Genomic DNA, 19,230 nt, shown 5'->3' on the forward strand with positions numbered 1-19,230 from the left:
TAGACATGGATTACTTTTATTACTGTCTCTGATCTTCCTCTTTATGATAAGGCACAGTTTCTTTAATAATAATAGTGATAATGCATTTTTTAATAATTAGATCTACATCTCGAGATCTCAAAGGGCTAAAACAAGTAATTATAATGGATAAACTAACTAAATAGGTAAATGACTAAATAAAAAATGATCTTACTCTGCATGTGCCCAGTCTCAATCATTGCCAAAACAAGCAAATTTTCTACAAGAAAGACAATTTTATTGATTTAACAAAATACATTCTAAGAAACGACATTTTAGGTATACATCAACTGAAAGACAAAAATAATCTATATTAATAGAAAAAACTGTGTAGTAAATGTATGAAGTACAAAGCTTTAACTTTTTCAAGATGTTCAAATTTATTAAGATGCACCTGTGCAGTCAGTTGAGTTATTATCCATGCAAACCTTTTGTATTTGTTGATTCTAAAAATATGCATTTGGTCAAAAATAATAGTAATTTAGGTTAATTATGTTCCCAAAGCCATTTATGAAATAATTAGCTGTGTTTCCTTGTCAAATGTCAGTGGTGTGTGTTGGCTCCTCTAGAAGTGTTAGATGCCTTTAGAACTCTTTATCTACTTTCTGTTACCTGGCGGCGCAGAGGGATCTGTTTGGTCAGCTTGTGGACCGCCGGTGGGCTGCCAAAATCGGGTTTCTTTGCTGTGTTCCTCATGCGGCACACCACCACAATGCCCACCATGCAGGCAATCAGGAACATGCCTGCACAATATATTCCGATCTCCAAGTAGTACGAGGTAATGGGTCCTGGAGATTTCTCTGGGGCTGAGAGAGATGAAAGAACAACGGTCAGGCGGAGGTTAGGGCAGGCATGTTCCAGACATGGAGGAAAACGCAGACACAGACACTATGAAGATGACTCATGAGTAAATGTAATCACCATCGACAGGCGAACTAAACAAATCGCTTTGTAGCACCATCACAACTCCCCTTCGGCCAACAGTTATTAGCTTTTGTGGGGTCTCGCAGGCCTTCAGTGGCTTTGACAGTGTCATCAGATTTTAAATTATGACTCAGACTGAACGAGCAGGCAGCATGTGTCTGCACTCTGCGTCAATCTTTGAGACACGCGAGCGCAAGGACAAAAACACACCCAGAGTCGTCTGAACAATAAGTGCTTCACTTCTATTGTGGCTGTGTATGACCCGAACTTCCTGTCTAGTAAAAAAGCTGAGCGTCTGTAAAAGAGACTGTTTCATCCCTGTAGACCACAAACAAGATTCCTTTGCAACGCAGCAACCAAACAGGCCACAAGCCAAGTAGAGCTGAAGGCGGTGTACTAGAAAACTTTTTTTTCTTAAACTACATCAATGATAGTAATTATTAACAGGCAATACATAGCTATTACAGCTGAAACGACTAATTTGATTAATTGTGATGAATCGATTATTTAAATAATTGTCATCTAATTTATCAACAAATTAATCATTAACAGGAGTATACAGGCTCAATATAAATTTAAGAAATAATGTAATGTAAATATATTCCACCCAGAATTTGTAAAGTGGGGTAGTTACAGCTTCATCCAGTGTATATTCTGTATAAGAAAATCTCCTATTCAGCATCTTTTGCTGTTCAAATATTAATCAGGTAATCAAAAATAACAATCAACAAATTAGCCCTGTGTTGTTTTAGCTGCAGATGCATCTGCAATTTACTAAAGGAATGCTGTGTCATTGCATTTTAAGTAATAAAATCCTTATTTTCGTGTTTAAAAAAATGAATGGACATGCTTGTTTGCATCTCTTAATGTAATTCAAATGTTGTAAAAAAGGCTTAAGTGGTTAAATGGAAAACCTGCAGAATGTGCCAAAAAAATTTCAAAGCCATTTTATGACTTATGAACATACATCAAACATTTTCATTGCTTGAATAACATTGTTTCTGTATGTTTCCATTATAAAGAGTAGGTAAAATAAGATGTTTTTAACAACATCAAACAAAAATAGGTGCAATATGTTGGCAATTAATCACACACGAGTCATCCACTGTGTCGAAGCAGAGAGGTTTGGCTCTGATAATCGAGAAAGTCAAGCCAACATGAAATGAGGGTTGAGCTTTACCTTTCCACCATTGTTTCAAGAAACGTCAAGTATCAGAGCCAGAGAAAAAGGAATAATGCACAATTTAAAGATATCAAGAAAGATATAAACAGTTTGTATTAGCATGCAGAATCAGAACCAACTAGTAGTAGTGACTGGGTTTCTAAAAGGACTAACAGAAGCGTGAAGACAAATCCTCATCTCCTTTGGAATTGTGACACTCAAGTTGCTATTCGAGCTCTAGTTTGTTTTGGAGTTGCAATAAGTCTTCTTCAAACTACACTATTATCTCATCTGGGTTTTCAACAGCTTGCTAACCCACAAAATTTCGTAAATTATATGCTTATGTATTGAACTGATCAAAGGAAGAGTCCAAGGAGAGGATTAGCCTTACATGAAAGCAATTGAAAATGACTTAAAGTGCACATATCAACATTTTTTATGACAAAAAACAGTAATAAAATGTTCTTTTTTGCAGTGTTATACTATTTGTGTCCATTCAAAGTGTAAAATGTCTGTTGATGTTACACAGATCTTATAAAAAATGCATAACCAATCTCTCCAAATGATAGTCCAGAGCAATTAGCCATGATAATTAGTTTCAGCTGCAGCTGGGTTTTTTTTTAGGTCTGAGCCAAATGAAGGAGAAAGCATTTGACTGCAGCAGCCATTTCATTGTATATTAGTATTCTAACTTCATTTTCATCCATCACATATGTAGCATATTATTAGCTTTAGGTCACTTTTTAGAGCCAAAAAACAAGTAATTATTAGAAACTACTTATGACCGAACACAGTTTGATTGATATCGTAGAGTAACGATGATGATTTGACAGCTAAATCGGCTAAAAGTCTCAGCGGTAAAAAAAACTGACCAATTATTAGCAAAATCTCTGCATGACTTGCGAATAAAGCAGGAGAATGTGGACATAATCTCAGTGCTGTCAATGTTTTTGTGTTTCACGTTCAAGTCATTCCTCACGGACTGGGATCACTACAAGGTGCTTTTAAAACTTTCCCTATGCTGCTGATTCAATAGGTCTCAAAGGTTCTCCCTTCAGAAAACATTCGTCCTCCATGTCTTCTAATCACTAGATAAACTGTATTGTAAATCTTTACTTTGCTTCAAATCCAGCTGAAGCTGTCCGTCACTACTTGTCTTTGATGGATATTGAGTTGCTTTTAATAACAACATTATTCATTATTCATTCGTAGATTTAGATTAAAAATGATTTTAGAGACAGATGTTCCAAAATACACATCAAAACAGAGTATTAATCCAGAAATAAAATAATTTATGTCTGTTTTTTGTTAAAAATGCATGTGGAAAATTATTAATGTCCTTCTAAATAAGTAATGGAAAAACATTTCAGAGAAGCCCTTATTAGAGTTTGGAGATTTGACACGTTGAGGTTTGATACAAGTCAGGACTCCAAAACATTTATATTATGTTCAGCCAGAAGAAATCTTAAAAAATGTGATGTGAATAATTTGGGCTTAACTGTAGGCATTGATGTCTGAGTTCAGCATCCTAAAAGTAACTTTTTTTACTCTCTCACAACTTTTAGCTAAATTTGCGGCTGCCTTGTGTTAATTTATTTATTTTTTTTACAGATATTTAACGTCTTAAATTAATATCAGTATTATGAGCTTTAAGCCTGAACACAACTGAAAATGTTTTAAAATAAAACTGATGATATGTACCCTTTAAAGTGGAAACAACAACCAAAGGACAAAAGCAAGTGAATTTATATACCTGGAAGCACCGTCAAAGTAGCAGTTTGATAGGAGATCCCAATTGAATTACCCGCCAAGCATGTATACTCCCCAGCATCCTCAAAAGTTACATTTGGCAAGTAGAGAACTTCTATCTCCTTATCTGTGGTGTTAACACCTGCGGTCTGGGGGAAGAGAAGAGGAGGAAGAGGAAATAGAAAAACAACAGAAACAGAGAAGAGAAAAAATATGAGACCCACAACACCAAGAAAGAAGTCAGAGGAACTGGATAGTGTCCACCGTTAAGATCCTGTGTAGAACTGAGTATGGGAGTGAGGACAGGTAGAAGATAGATCCCAGTATTCCACCAAAACATGTGAAAATAAAACAAACACACCTAAAACAAACCCAAAAGGTACCCATCACCCACAGAACTTGCTAAACCCACACACATGCATAAACACAGAGATCATGGAGAGCACTGTGACACCATACGCTTTCTGGTGAAAAGCTCTGAGGTGAGCTACAAAAAAAAAAAAAGAGATCATCATCTGGTTATTCTGGTCAGAACAGTGCTTCCATGGCGACACCAATCCAAAAGTCGGTGGCAGCTGAAGGAAAAGGGAGTAACATTTGGGAGAGGGAATGTCCTTGAGACCAGCAACAGCACCACCACAGAACAGCAGGGAAACCCACACCGGTAGAGGGGAGTTGAGGTGGTCTTGGGTGGGGGTGGAGGGTTACCTGGAATGACAGTCAGCCAGCACGACTGGGTGACTTCCCCTATATAATTGGAGACTTTACAGATATATTCCCCAGCATCTTCCTCTGTGACATTGGTGAGGATGAGAGACTCCATGTCTGTGCTGTTAATGCCTGATCGCTGCAAGCCATCAAACAAAATGAGCAGATAAATCAGGCACATGACAACGTCACCACTGCAGCTGCTATACACGGACCTGCAGGAATCATCTCCAAAATCCAGCCAGAAACTACAAAAATGACCCATTAAGTTGGAATAAATTAAAATCATTGTGATTTAGTCTTGACAAACATTGAATATATTTTCTCAATGTTTTATGGATGTGATGTTCCTTGCAGACATCACAGTGAAAGGCAAACCACATTTAAAGGAAAAATGTCAGAGAAAACAATTATTTCAACTTAAAAGGCAAAAGTGTACATAAAGTTAGTGGGAGGGATATAATGGGTTTCTTATATGACTTCTCATAAAATACAGTAAATTACAAAGCAAGAGGGGGAAAAAGTGTGGTTATGATATAAAAATGGGTACAAAGGGATCTACCTTTAACACTTTGACGTAGGGGTTTCCATCAGGCCTGTACCGACTGCCGTTTACGCTGACGTGTTTCAGCCACTGGATGTGAGGCTGGGCGTCGCTGTAGACCTTACACTGGAATTGGGCGTCCTCGCCAACGTGTACTGTGGTGTTGGCGGGCTGTCCAGCCTGGAGGATAGGCCTGTGTGGTGACCGTTCTGTTGAAGAAGATAAACAATCTATCTTTTCTACGCTCATTCACCAGTCAAAAAGAAGGTAGTAGAATTATGCTGCTCAAGGAGTTGCTCTGTTACGTCAGTTCTGATTTGTTCTTGTAGGCTCAGACAGTTATTACGATGAGTAACCATGTCAACAAGGTATTGTTTTTAGAAGTAGAAGCTGCCAATTAGCATTGCAAAATCAAATGAGATGGATTAGCAATGCTTCCTAACAACTGATTATGTCATCCAGTACATGCTGGTGTGAAATATCGTCTCTGCTCAGAATTTAAGCTGTTAGCATTTCATTACAGTCTTGCCCACAGCATCACCAGAAAGACTCTTTAAAGATACTTGGATTATATGAGTTATGACAACATTTAATTTTTGTTTGGAATAAAGTATTTTTGAATTAAAAATTATTGTTCTTTCACTGAGCTTAAGTAATACTTGAGGATCAGGATGTTTTATGGTTAATAAATGGTCTACATGCATATTTTGGAGAGTTCAGCACTATCTGCATTCTTCTATAAACTAATATTTAGCTTGTGTACCCAAACAGAGGGAGACCTGGGGAACAATACCCCCTTTCAAACACCATCTAGCTTTTACAGCTACCCCCACAACTCCCATACTGTGACATGACTCATGAGCCCAGCAGAGCCTTTCCAAAACAAAACCGCAAGGTAGGTGCAGTGAATTTATTTGTACGTGTATGTTTATGAGTTTTGGAGTTAGTCATCAGCCAATGTCAGGGGTGGAGATTCTACGTTTAATACAAAGAAGAAAACTGTCACAAACTACCATTTAAATTCCAGGATGTAAAGACTTCTACTGTCTTTTTTTCTTTTGCTGACTTTTCTGAAATCTGTCAGATCTTATGACCCCCTTCTTCCTCTCTCCAAAACCAAATCTCCTTCTTTCTGTGCATTCTTAGGGTTTGCCTTGTTTATTGTCTATCTTTCTTTGCCCCAATTTTCTGGCCCTCTTTACACACTCAAACTTTTCATGCTTCCAGAGGGTGGAGACATCAAGCACTCTGTAAAACCTAACAAAATTAATTAGATTCTAGAGTGCTACGACTAAAACAGTAAACACCTCTGTTTTAAGCGTCTGTAACATTTAACATTTTCCACAGTTTGACTGATTTTTTTTCTTCAGATTTTCTCTTGATTTTTTTGTGATTTCATATGATTAACAATCACAAAGCAGCATATAGTTGCAAAGTGGCAAAGAGATAAATGATTTTGAATTTATTTACATATAAGTATGTCCTGACCGATAACTAGATCCTAAAACTAATCTTATGATTTGTGGAGTAGCCTGGCAGCATTCCCTGCTGACCAGTGAAGGACTTTGAACTCTGAGTAACCTGGCAGCTCTGCTCAAAAGGGTCCGGGGAGGACAGAGACCCAGGAAAATCTCAGTGTGGCACAGGATTGCATGTGGCTGCCAGTGATGAATAGCTGTGACATGCCAGTGTGTCAGCTTGTAGCTGCCCGACTGCAACCCTTAGTCCAGACTCCAGCTTAAACCAGTAAAGTCTGGGTGTTTATATTTCTAAAAGCTGATCCTACAGCTCATTTGAGCGACAAAAAGTCTGATTTAAAACTAGACTTTATTTGTCTCCATTTTGCCTTGTTTTTTCCCCCACCAGTCTAATGGTGAAAAATAAAGCCAGAGGTTGCAGGGGGCATGGAAGAAGTTTACTGTTCTGCAGTAAAACCGAACAAAAAACAATATTCAGTTAGAAGTAGAGCTTCAGCCAACTCCAGAGAGAGGAAGAGTATGGGGCCTCAGTTGGGGAGCATGTGTGAACATGTGTTGGCCGTAACGTGTTTCCGTGATGTGCCTATACATTCACATTATACAAATGCCCTCCGGTATTCAATTCCAGCCTAATGTGTTGCAAATAATGCTGCTAATTTCAATCTATAGAACGATAAAAAATAATGGTAATGTGAAAAAAACATCAGAAATAACTCCACGTATGGATACAGACTGCAGTCCCTTGGACTACTCCACTCTGTTCTGGTAATCTGTGGTTCAATGACCAGGCTTTAAAAAAATAACTGCATCATATAAATTTTAACAAGTGCTGATGGCTCACAAAGGGGTGAGTGGCAGGCCCAAAATAGATCAGGTCCACAATGAATTAAGCAAGCAATGTTGGTGTGGACAAACATACATTGATCTACTACTGTTATCCCACTGTTGTCCCTGTCATTTCTTGATTTTGCGAATGGAGTAAAAAACACTTCTTCTTGCATGCTAAAGGTCAGCGAACAGGAGCTGACAGAGTTGGGGCTGAGCTCATCATGTCACCTGAGTCTGCTTTAAAGGGTCAGTTCATTTCAGTTTATCTACTTCAGGCTTCCACTGAGAAAACAGCATCAAACCTAACAACTCCTTTCAGAGGTGGAGATATTTAATACTTGAGGTTTTATTCCCCAAACTTCCGTTGATATGACATTTGTCTGCTACAAAGGAAGAAATATAGGGAAATATTTTCACAGAACTTCATGTCAAAAAATCCAAACTATCTGTCTGAGGTAATTTAAAACTAATTTCTGTAAAACAGATTTGTCCAAACTTTTTGTCAAGTTAAAAATAGCCATGGACCACAATATTTTTAAAATGAAAATAATACAAAATCAAAATGAAAGAAAAACATGTTGTCAGTACTTATCACAAATGTCAAGTTGAACATACTCATATTCAAAAGTTTAATATTTCTTGTTTTTAATTAATTTGCTGGATGTTTGTGAACCTACATACTATGAAAAAAAACAAAAGCAAATAAAAGACAAGTGTGACATTTTCTAATGTAAGTAAATACTCAGTTGTCTGTGAGAATCTGGCCTTAAACATTCTATTTGTAATTGCATTTCCTGGCAGTTGGGGGCCACAATAAATCATTCAAAGGATTGCAAGCAAGCCTTGGACATCCCTGGTTTAAAAAAAATATTCCAATATAAAATAATGAAAGCTGCACTGAACCTGATGACACATTCATCTTTGCTCTCCACACTCTTGGCAGCAGAGAGCACAGGTGTGCTGTGTATCCACCGCACACCTGTCCAATTAAACAGCATGCTCATACACATTACCGTCACTTACTGTGGGGAGTTTTTCCCTACCAGTTCTCTACCCTCAACAGGAGTACTGACCCACTACATCCAGAGTGTAGGTGTGGTTGATGGATCCAAATCGGTTCTCCACCAAGCAGGTGTAGTTTCCCTTGTCCGATGGAACCACGCTCTCCATGATCAGGGTCCAGTGCTGGAGGCGCACCTGTCGCCAAGATACAGAATCACTGATGTGAGATTAGCAGACATGAAGGAGCTAGCAGTGAAAGAAAATAACAAGAAAAAGAGATGTTGTTGTGTACTAGCTGAACTAGCATAAGTCATCTTGCAAGTAGTACTTGTAAACCTGAGTATAAACTAAGATGGTATTTGTTTAAAAATGTTTGAGCACCCATGGTGTAATTTTTGTCTTTCTCTATTATTGTATGTGGAACCATCTTTATAGTGTGAGCTGTTTCAAGCACGCAGTTTTAAAATTATTTGCAAATGTAGTTTCTAGCATGCATAGAAATCACAGGTGTAAGCAAACAATGAGGTTCCATCCATACACTAAAAAGAGACACTGTAGCTACTGCATGTACAGGCCTACATTTCACACAATGGAGAGGTAAGGCCATGGGGCTGGGCTCAGGTACAGCTTTTGTCAAACATTTATTGACAAGAAGAGAGGAATGAAATGCCTGCGGTGTAACTGACAGCATGACTGTATCATTTCTGGTGCTGATTTTTGTCTTAGTTGTAACGAGGGACTGAAAGTCAAAGGCAAAGCGACTTCAGTAGCATCCCAACCATTATCTGGGTCTAACTTTTTCTGGCCGGAAGACCCGTTGAACATCACTGGTCATTTTGTTCAAACAAAGGAGAAGTAATTTGCACAAAATATCAAACTATCAAAATATCAGCCACATATATAGTCACCAACAGAAAATATGTGTAAAACATCTTAATCTAAATTCATATTCTATTTCAAAAAAACATAATGGCAATTTGTTTTTGGCATTCATTCGAGGGCATAATCCTATTTCTTTAAAATAGATGTGATCACAATTATATTTCATATTGATTAAATCACATGTAGGAACCATAAAATAGTTTGAATAAGTTACTTATAGTGGATGTTTTTCTCTTTGACTAAGTTGTTAACAAGAAGAACCAAGAGTTAAATAGGATTACCTTTATCGCCATCAGAAACATGAGAAAAATGTTCAGCTTGATAAAAATCTTCATTCTTGTAGTAAAAGCTCATAAGTTAGATTAGTAAAAAGTCAAAGGAAACTTTAAAAGTAAAGCAAACTTGACTACTCTTTTTATATTTCAAACACATATTCATTCAGTAAACTGACACTTTTTTATCTCTGGTAAATCACTCTACATCATGTGGATGTGAGATGTGCAAAGCCTGTACATTTTAGCTTAATGTAACCAAATATATCATGTACAAAGGCTGCACAATATCAATATCGCAATTGTCTACAGTGCAAAATAGTTTACAAGTCAATGTAACATTTAGCCTGTTGGACAGAATCTCAGCAGCAGATCCTCACACAAGGCACTTGCACAAAACTGCTAAAAGTAAGAGAGTGATGGAAGCACAGATAAAAAGAAAAACAGCCATATATTGCATATGGCCATATATATAGCCATATATTGCAACAGATATTGCCATAGCAATATTTACCAATATTAGTGCCATCGCCGATTTTCTAATTTCATGGAATCCAACCATGTGCATTCCACCAGCTATCACTAATTCAGTTATATTTTTGCAAGTTCAGGTAAAACTGGTTGCTGTGAAATAGCTCTGATACAATTGTGTTGCCATAAAATCTCAGGTACAGTACAGAGTTACAACCAGCGGATAAAATATAAAGCAGCTTTGATTTTTCCTATAAAGCAATGGGATTGTACACCTATGAGTATGTAAATAGATTGCTGATGTTTTGCTAAGCTTTTAATTGAACTCTTTAAGTCCCTGATGAGAACAATAATACTAATTGTTGTCACCGGTAATGGGATTATCAATAGCAGTCTTTAGTATTAGCGTTAACATTGCAGTAATGATGAACTGCAATGTCTGGTTGTGCATACATACAGATTTATTCTGTTTATTTTGGTCTTTCTTTGTGAGTCTGCTGTGTCAGTGTTGTTATGTGAGAAAAGTAGGTTTTTAACTTTTATATAAATACAGTTAATCCGAGGGTCAAATTAATTAATTATTAGGAATCTGCATTCCTGATAATTAATTACTAAAAAGGTATTACAGAATGGAAGGCAAAAAGAGGAAAAAAGGGAACTGAGATTATATTAGTATTAGCAGTTTGGTGGATTAGTGTTTCCCCTACTTTGTATCCTCCCATGCGGTCCTCTTGGCGGAAAGGCCTGCCGTTTTTAAGCCAACGCAGCATTGGCTGGGGGTCTCCTCCTGCAGCACAGCGGAACTTCACTGTGTTGGCAGCTGGCACTGCATGCAACTTCTTCTCCATCTTTGCTGATGAAGTCCAGTATGGCGCGCCTGCAACCAGATAAGCCACGTTCAGTCATTTCCTGACAGTGTCGACTGTTTCAACAGCTTGACTTCAGAGGAAAATGGGCTGGCTTAGTCCAGAGGCATGAAGGAGCGTGTCTGCAGAAGAATCCAACCTGAACCGTTCTTAAAGAGGCCCCCTTTTTTCTTGGCAACACTAGACAAACTGCCGTCTGCACAACATGACCTAAAGCTCTGAACTTCCACGACTAAACAAAAACACACTTTTCCTGTGGGCTCTGCAGGGAGCAACAAAAACCAAAAAAAGATCAGCTCTGAGGGGCTGGGCGTTGCTAGAAGGGTAATCAGACCATCACATTCAATTTTTATCTCATTCCACTTAACAGTTTTTTTCCTCCTCCTACTTCCTCCAATTACCATAGCTGCCCTATAAATCACTCAGCTATATATGGACAAAATAGCTGGAGGAACTTATCACGCCTGAAAAATCATTATGTCCCTCCTTTGGAGAACATTTCTAAAGCTTTTTAATAATGAAATGCAGTCCCACCATTGCACATATTGATATCTACTGTCTTACTTGTGTTTTGTGCTCATTTACTCCCAACCTCTGTCTCTCAGTCAGCTGGATTTTCTTTCCCTCTCTCCCTCTGCACCTGGGACTGTGATTGTCTAAGCAGATGGGACTGAAGACTGGAAGAGACACTCAAAGACAAACAACAACCCAAACGGTCCTCCACACCATCACTTTCTCTTCTTTTGGCCAGAGTCCAAGCGACAGACGAAATACCCACATTTAACAACACCATGATTCATCAAAGTAGCAATGCCCCAGGAGAATATTTGCTCCAAGATTTACTCCTGGATGTCCAATCTGTGTACAGATCAACCGGACATGTCCAGCATAGTTGGACAGTTGTGTCAAAATTGCATTCCCTTCCTCAATGGATTAAACTACTTTTTGCCTATGAACAGACGCAGGGACGAAGATTCCTGCTAAATCTTCGTCTCTGAGTTCCTTCACCTTAATATGCTAACTCCATCTGCAAACAGAGAGATAGATTTGGAAGAAGGTTGCTGTCTCTGCATAGCAACCTTTGACCTACACCTGAAGCCCCAGACAGTACATCAAGTCTTGACTAGGTGAAGGCTGCGGTTTCCCATGCTCTCTGTCCAAAGGGGCAGGAACTTCAGACCTCTCTACAGATGAAGCCAAACTGCCTTGCTGAGCCGACTGCTGTGGCCCCTCATCGGCCCCTAAGCTGTGTGCATCCGGACTCCTGCTCATGCACGGCTGTTTGTCCTCAGCTGGCCTCGGGTAAGTTGGGGTTATCTAACCCCGGCGCTGAGTCAAGATTTTTTCTCTCAAAGTTCCTACAGATGTATTACAGTTCACTTGCTCTTCCTATAACACAGATACAAGCTCCACTTGCAATGTTTCAGGTGTTACTGGCAAGGCAGCAAGACAACGATGAAATAGTTTCGATCTGACTGAGCTTGAGCCATTCTGCAAAGAATGGGCAAAACTATCATGATTTTCCTTTCTATTTAGGGGTATCAGAGCAGATACCCCATTTCCACTTTACAACTACAAACATCAATGTGCTTTGCATAAATATATATATATATATATTGCACTTCAGATTTTAAAATACAAACAAAAACATAAGGTGCTGCTTTGTCTTTATTTATTACGGAATGTTCCAATAAAACACATTGGTGTTTGTGGTTGTAAAGTGGTGAAATGTGGAAAAAATTTAGAAGTGTAAATACTTTTGCAAGACACATTTACACAAAAAATTAAAGAGAAAAAAAGATAAAATGAAATTAGAACAATGTGGTAGAGAAAACAGAAAGCAGAGCCTCTACATTCCCTTCACCCACTGCATCTTAGCCAACTTCCCTCTCCCAGTTCTGTGGAAACGCTTCCATTTCTCCTACTATTGCTCCTGATAGACACTCTGGTACAGTTTTCATCTATTTTTAAGCAACTTCAAGATGTTTGCGATGCTTTTTCAGCTCAATATGAGAGTTCCACAAATAAAGTCACGGATATAAAGCTACACCCCACCTTTTTAACTCTCACTCCCCCATTACTTCCACGCTCCTCCTGGCTACAGTCCTGGCTGTCCAGCCAAGTCTCAACGCCGTCCTCACAGAATTGTTGGTGCTGATCCAACACCGCTCTCTCACCCTCTTCTTCCTCCCCTTCCCGCACTCTTTAAATAATATTCTCGGTTTTGAATTTTCTGAAACACACACGGCGAGAAATTGCAACTGTACTGCCAGAACAGCTTGTTCTTTGTTTCCAAACAGCTTACTATGACCATAGTGGTCGAGCTTTTCCCTCTCCCTCCATTTTTTCCTGTCTTTCCCTCCTTATTTAATACATTTCAGGCAATTACAGTCAGCCCAAAAGTGGAGGAGGAGAACTCATGGCGAGACGCGATGCGTGTGGAGAATTTTAACAAGATGTGGAAGCCCTCATCGTTACTTCAGCCTCTCTTTGTGAGTGTGTAAGCAAAAGCAGACATGTGTAAGCTGCTGCTATACAAACTTGGGTAAAACTTTCTCTTTCTCACACACACGCACACACGCATAAACACCAGCACACATTGGGTCCAGGTGGGTAACTGGGTCCAGATGGCCAGCTTTCATAATGGATGAGCACAGCTGACTGATTTGGCTGGCTTGCTGGTTGGCTCCTTGAGGCCTCACTACCTGGGAGACACTAGCTGAAGGAATCTCAGGAATTCCTGTATTCCCTCAAGCATCTAGCCTGGAAGACACACACACATGCACTCCCCACGATCTAACTGTATAAGTCCAGACAGGAACATGCAGAGAAATGGGTGAAGGTGGCTTTTGTTGTTGCTAACAGCTGCCTCCGCCCAAACCCCAAAGACAAAACTCAGTTTTTTTTTCTTTCTGCTGTTTCTTAGTGACATGTGGACAGCCTGGTCTGTTATAAAAGGAAAACGCAGCAAAATTTGATAAATAATGTGCTTTTCTCAGTTTGGCTGATTTGTTTATAAATAATCCACAATGAATGAGTCACTGGGGAATAAATATGAAGTGAAGCATAGAAGAATTTTTGTTGTCAAAATGGGAAAGACAAGAGAGCATGCCTGTCAACTGAGGCAGATGAGTGTTGATCTTAATTAAACTGGATTAACCAGGGCTATTACTTTCCTATGATGATTGAAGATTATTTTCCTGCTATGCAAAGTCAGCAGGGTTGTGAGAAAACTCACTGTTGGGAGTATGTAAAAGCACCAGAAATGCCCGTTGGTAAGCATGGTGGAGGGTCTGTGATTCTGTGGGCCTGTATCTCTTCTAAACTGGCAAATTGTTAGAGCACATGGCATCCTTAGCTCATTAGAACACCAGAAATATCAGTACACCATACTAGAAATCCATGACGTCTTATGTCTCTGAGGAATACAGCTAAAATATAAATTATTCATACCCCTTACTAATTTAGTCAGGAATCTGGCTGGGGTACTCTTAAAAAGTAATATTGCTTCCAGTCAGAAAAAACATTTTGCAGAGGTATGAATAATTTTATTATCATCCCCACTGAGATAGAGGTCAAGTAAGACTTTATAACACAGCAAAAATAAAAGTGAATTTATTTAGGGCTGCATTGTCTGTCTAGGATTGTAATCTGCAGGTAAGAGATGAGAACTCAAACTCATTCAAACTCACATTCATTTGCGACTTACTAATTTAACCGCAGGCTATCCACCCTGTGTCCTTCAATAACTCTGTAATGAGGCATGACTAACTGTAGTTACCATTCTGCTTTGACTTAACGCAAACACTCCCGAGACCAAGCATTCAGAGGCTTATAGAGTTTGAGTTCTAGTATATTTAATAAGGTCAACAAACACCCTCAGCAGATTCTGTCAGAACCAAAAAACGTCAGCCTACTCGCCCAGAAAGGAAAAAAGAAAACAATTCCATGGCCATTTTCTGAGCTTAACCTCCTACTATCCACCCATCCAACTCCAAACCGTCACTTCTGCTCTGCTCTGACCTGTCAAGTCCCTCTGACTCACCTGTGATGTTGACAATGAAGCAGACCGTGTCTTTGCCCTCACTGGTGCAGGCGTACAGGCCCGAGTCCTTGGGCTTGACATCACGGATCTGCACCACCTCCTGTTCTACCAGCGTGCGGTTGTTGGTGCCCAGAGAACTGCCATCTTTGGTCCAAGTGATGGTTCCCTTCACCGGCAGAGGACACCTGAGCTTCAGCACCTCGCCTGGGTGCACTGGAGACTCCATGGGCTTAGAAATTTGGCATTTGTTTGATGGATCTGTGGAGCAAATGGAGAAAGAGTAGGGGAAGTTTGAAGTTGGGGAAGGAGAAAATGGGGTGCACAAAGAGGAAAGGGAAAATATGTGAGAAGATATAAGCCATAGTTTAGGAAACGACTCCTCACACAGCTCTTATAGGATTGACGTGAATCAACATTTGCAATGGGAAGGCCAGAATATAACTACTAGTTTCCCAGTCATTTGTGAAAAGATTCCATTGAAGCCCAGATCTGTTTTCAATTCTTTGCTAGGATGAAGTCAAATAGAGGAGGAAGTTCATATTTTTCAACATAAAGTACTCAACAAACTGTAGAAAGTAGTCAGACCACTCAAGTTGCAGTGAGCCGCACAGGAGAGGACCCTACCCGATGTGTCCCTCCCAAGTTACGAATGCTTCAGACAGAGGTTAGGGCAGGTTAGCAAGTAAAAACAGAGACAGACATTAAAAATATGACTCATGAGTCAATGTAATCACCATTGATAGGCGGACTAAACAGAACTTGTTTTGTGACATCATCACAACTCCCTTTAGTCTGACAGGGATATCAGTAATCCTGGTTTTGAAGAATTTAACAGGCCTTCAGTTGCTTTAACAGTGTCACCAGGTTTTAAATCACGACTCAAACTGAACAAGTGAGCCTCCTTGTGTCTGCACTTTGTTTTAATGATGGATACACGCGAGCACAAGCACAAAAACACACCCACCGTCGTCAGAACAATACGCACTTAACTTCAGATTGCAAAACAAGAGATATCAGCCTTTACTTAGGCTGTGCATGATCTAAACGTCCCGTATAATAAAAAGGTTGAGTGTGTGTGTGTGTGTGTGTGTGTGAAAGAGACTGTTTTATCCCTGCAAATCACAAACAAAACTCCTTTGTTAGCTCAGCCAACCAAACAGGCAAGTATGATGCTTTCCAGAGGCTTTTAAATGTGTGCACAATCTCTTTAAGATGCTGGGGTTTTAATCAAAATGAGGCCATGATGAATCATTTTAAGCATATAATGTGACATTTATTTTGCAACTTTAAACTAGAAGAGAATAAAATTTGTTGTAAGAAAAAAACATATAAAAAATAAAGATAAATGTAATGACCTGGTTGCATAATTGTGCATTCTTAGACTAATGCTTTATTGAAGAATCTCAAAGAATCCATGATGCCATGAGATTGTTTTTTTTTTCCTCACTGAATTTCTCAATTTATCAGGGTGGAATTATGCTACTGGAATACTACAGTTCCATTAATATAACTGGAATTACACTATAACATAGTATATATTTACCAGCATATGAATAAGCTGGTATATACACAAAAAAACCAGGACTGAACATAAAATGAGCTTTGGCTTTTTACCATTATTTTTTTAAAAGTGGAATGAACAAATACAAAAGAAATCAATTATAGGAATCAGCAAAAAGAAAAAATTAAAAACATAACTGGAAAAAAAAGCAGAATTCTATATATAAGTTTCAGTTGCAATTTCAGTTGCATGGAGAATCAGAACCAAAGAGTAGAGTTTTTGAAAGGAGTAAAAGAAGAGTGGAAACAAATCCTCATTTTGTTTTGGATTTGGGAAACCGTCAAGTTGCTCTGGGAGCTCTACTTCCGTCTGGAGTTGCAATAAGCCGCCTGCAAGCTACAGTGTTATCTTCTCTGGGTATTCAACAGCCTGCCAGCTCACATAATATTGTAGAATATATGGTCCCTGCTGGTCTTATGTTACAGCTGTTGAGCAAACTGTATCATTGGAGTAATCTAATGGATGAACTAACCAAAGGAAGAATCGCCTTGCATTAAAGCTAATAAAATTCCCTTTCATAAGAGAACATATCATTATGATGTAGAGCAATCCTAAAAAATTAAAATCACGGCGTATGAAACACAAATGAATAAACAGCTTTCCATACTAGTTTTTGTGTGTAAAAAAGTTATTTTATTGTCTGTAATAACTTCGACTCCTGATCAATCTATCACATGTGTAGATTAACTTAAAGTGATTTCTGGGCCAAAACAGAAGTTGTGAGAAACTATAGTGGAACTGATAGGAGTTTGAGTAGCAGCATTGGAGTAATGCTTTCTCCTTAATGCAGTTAAATCCTCATAAGTAAATTGCAGACTGATTACGTGAATCATACTTGCACAACCAATTCATGGCTCACTTTTGTAAAGTAAGCTGTTCTAGTGAGCTGTTTGGACGAACGTACCAATACATGCCTGCACACAGCAGGGTAAAAATGCTGGTCAGAACTGGAGCAGAAACTTCAACATCAAGCAAAATTCTGTCAGGATTTTAGTGCTTCGAATTACTGTTTCTGTCAAAAGCAGTCAATTCCAACTTTGGAGAATTAGAAATAGACTGTACTTGTGATACAGCCCTTTTAAATCCCTCACTTGGATTTGCAGATCGCTTTGGCAGATCTTATAGTGACTGTTCTTAAACTGCTCAGACTTACTGGATTAATAACCCTATCAATCTTGATTTTATGAACTCAAATTTGAGCTGTAACTGTTTTGGCTAGAGACTGTGTTATGAAAAGATACCCAAGATTAGCATTAAAAATGTAGCATAATAAATCCTTGTAAACATTTGGGTGCATCCTCAGCAGTCTTGGCTTACTTGCATTTCTTATATAAATTAAACTACTTTGGATAAAATCAATTAAGGGTGAAAAGAAAGAAAAGTACTGGTAAGTGACTTTATATACCTGGAAACACCTTTTAAACAGCAGCTTGGTAGGTGATCCTGGCAGAATTATCAAACATATTTTCTCAGTAGCTTACCTGGGATGACCTTCAGCCAGGCTGACTGGATGGCTTCCCCATGAAGATTGGAGACTTTACAGAGATACTCCCCAGCGTCTTCCTCTGTGACATTAGTGATGGTGAGAAACTCCATGTCTGTGGGAATGTTTGAGCTCTGCAATGCATCAAACAAAATGAGCATCAGGTACAGGAGCACATAGCAACAAAAACAACAGCAGTACGCTGCTACCCATTAAATACTGTTTCATCTGTTCATGTGATATGGTAGCTACAATGACTTGGTTCTGATAAATAAAGTCTATGACTTTTCTAAGACGTATTGACCATAACATATACAAGGTAAATTAAAGCACAACTAAAATAGCAAGAAACAAAAGTATACCAACATTACAAGCAATATAATGGCAATATAATAGGTTTTTTATCTGACTTTGAAAGTTCAACTAAAAATAAAGAAAATCACAGGACAAGAGAGGAAAATGTGGTCAGAGTATAAAAAGCGTAGGGTGGAAAGTGACCTACCTTTAACACTTTGATGTAGGGGGGTCCATCAGGCCCATAACGAGTACCATTCCTGGGGATGAGTCTCAGCCACTGGAAGTGAGACTCACCATAAACATAAACGTTGCACTGAAACTGGGCATCCTCTCCGATGCGTACAGTGGTATTGGAAAGAAAACTGGCCAGGAGATTTGGCCGGTGTGGCTGCCGACCTGTTGAAAGAGAGTAAAAAAAATTGCATAATTGTTCAGTGGTTAAATAATTGGAGACTGATTTTTATGGTTAATTACTAAAATATGTGGCGGTTTTGGAAAGTACACCATCCTATGCATTGTTACACATGTAAACATTTAGTATTCAAGTCAAACAGAGGGAGATATGAGGAACAATGCCCTCTTTCAGATCCCCCCAGCTTTTACAGCTACCCTGAGGAGTCCCCACAGCTCCCATACTGTGACATGACTCATGAGCACAGCAGAGCCTTTCCAAAACAAAACCTTAAGGTAGGTGCAGTGGATTTATTTGTTCATGTGTGTTTATGAGTTTTGGAGTTAGTCATCATCAGCCAATGTCAACGGATGAGATTCTACATTTAATAAAAAGAACAAAACTGGCACAAACTACCATTTAAATTCCAGGAAGTAGAGACTTCTACTGTCTTTCTTCTTTCACTGCTTTTTCTGAAATCTGTCAAATCCTCTATCAAGATCTCCCTCTCTTTCTGCACATTCCTATGGTTTGCTTTGTTTATTGTCA

At 38.8% G+C, this 19,230-nt stretch overlaps 1 protein-coding gene across 6 annotated transcripts in view; it reads right to left on the reverse strand.

The window, feature by feature from the left end:
• LOC116713566 (fibroblast growth factor receptor 2-like) overlaps positions 1 to 19,230 on the reverse strand; it is a 56,329-nt gene that overhangs the window by 17,109 nt on the left and 19,990 nt on the right. For 3 of the 6 annotated variants that reach the window (XM_032553762.1, XM_032553767.1, XM_032553766.1), the window contains 8 exons: positions 18,496 to 18,686; positions 17,992 to 18,127; positions 14,950 to 15,207; positions 10,746 to 10,915; positions 8,485 to 8,608; positions 5,124 to 5,314; positions 3,858 to 4,002; positions 625 to 824 (listed from right to left, as the gene is read on the reverse strand). In XM_032553762.1, coding sequence (XP_032409653.1) covers positions 625 to 824; positions 3,858 to 4,002; positions 5,124 to 5,314; positions 8,485 to 8,608; positions 10,746 to 10,915; positions 14,950 to 15,207; positions 17,992 to 18,127; positions 18,496 to 18,686 — 1,415 coding nt within the window. Of the gene's footprint in view, positions 1 to 624; positions 825 to 3,857; positions 4,003 to 4,561; positions 4,701 to 5,123; positions 5,315 to 8,484; positions 8,609 to 10,745; positions 10,916 to 14,949; positions 15,208 to 17,991; positions 18,128 to 18,495; positions 18,687 to 19,230 lie in introns of all 6 variants that reach the window. The other 3 variants (XM_032553765.1, XM_032553763.1, XM_032553764.1) reach the window with 3 other exon arrangements.

Source organism: Xiphophorus hellerii, chromosome 22 (genome assembly GCF_003331165.1).
Source record: "Xiphophorus hellerii strain 12219 chromosome 22, Xiphophorus_hellerii-4.1, whole genome shotgun sequence".
NCBI classification, from domain to species: domain Eukaryota; kingdom Metazoa; phylum Chordata; class Actinopteri; order Cyprinodontiformes; family Poeciliidae; genus Xiphophorus; species Xiphophorus hellerii.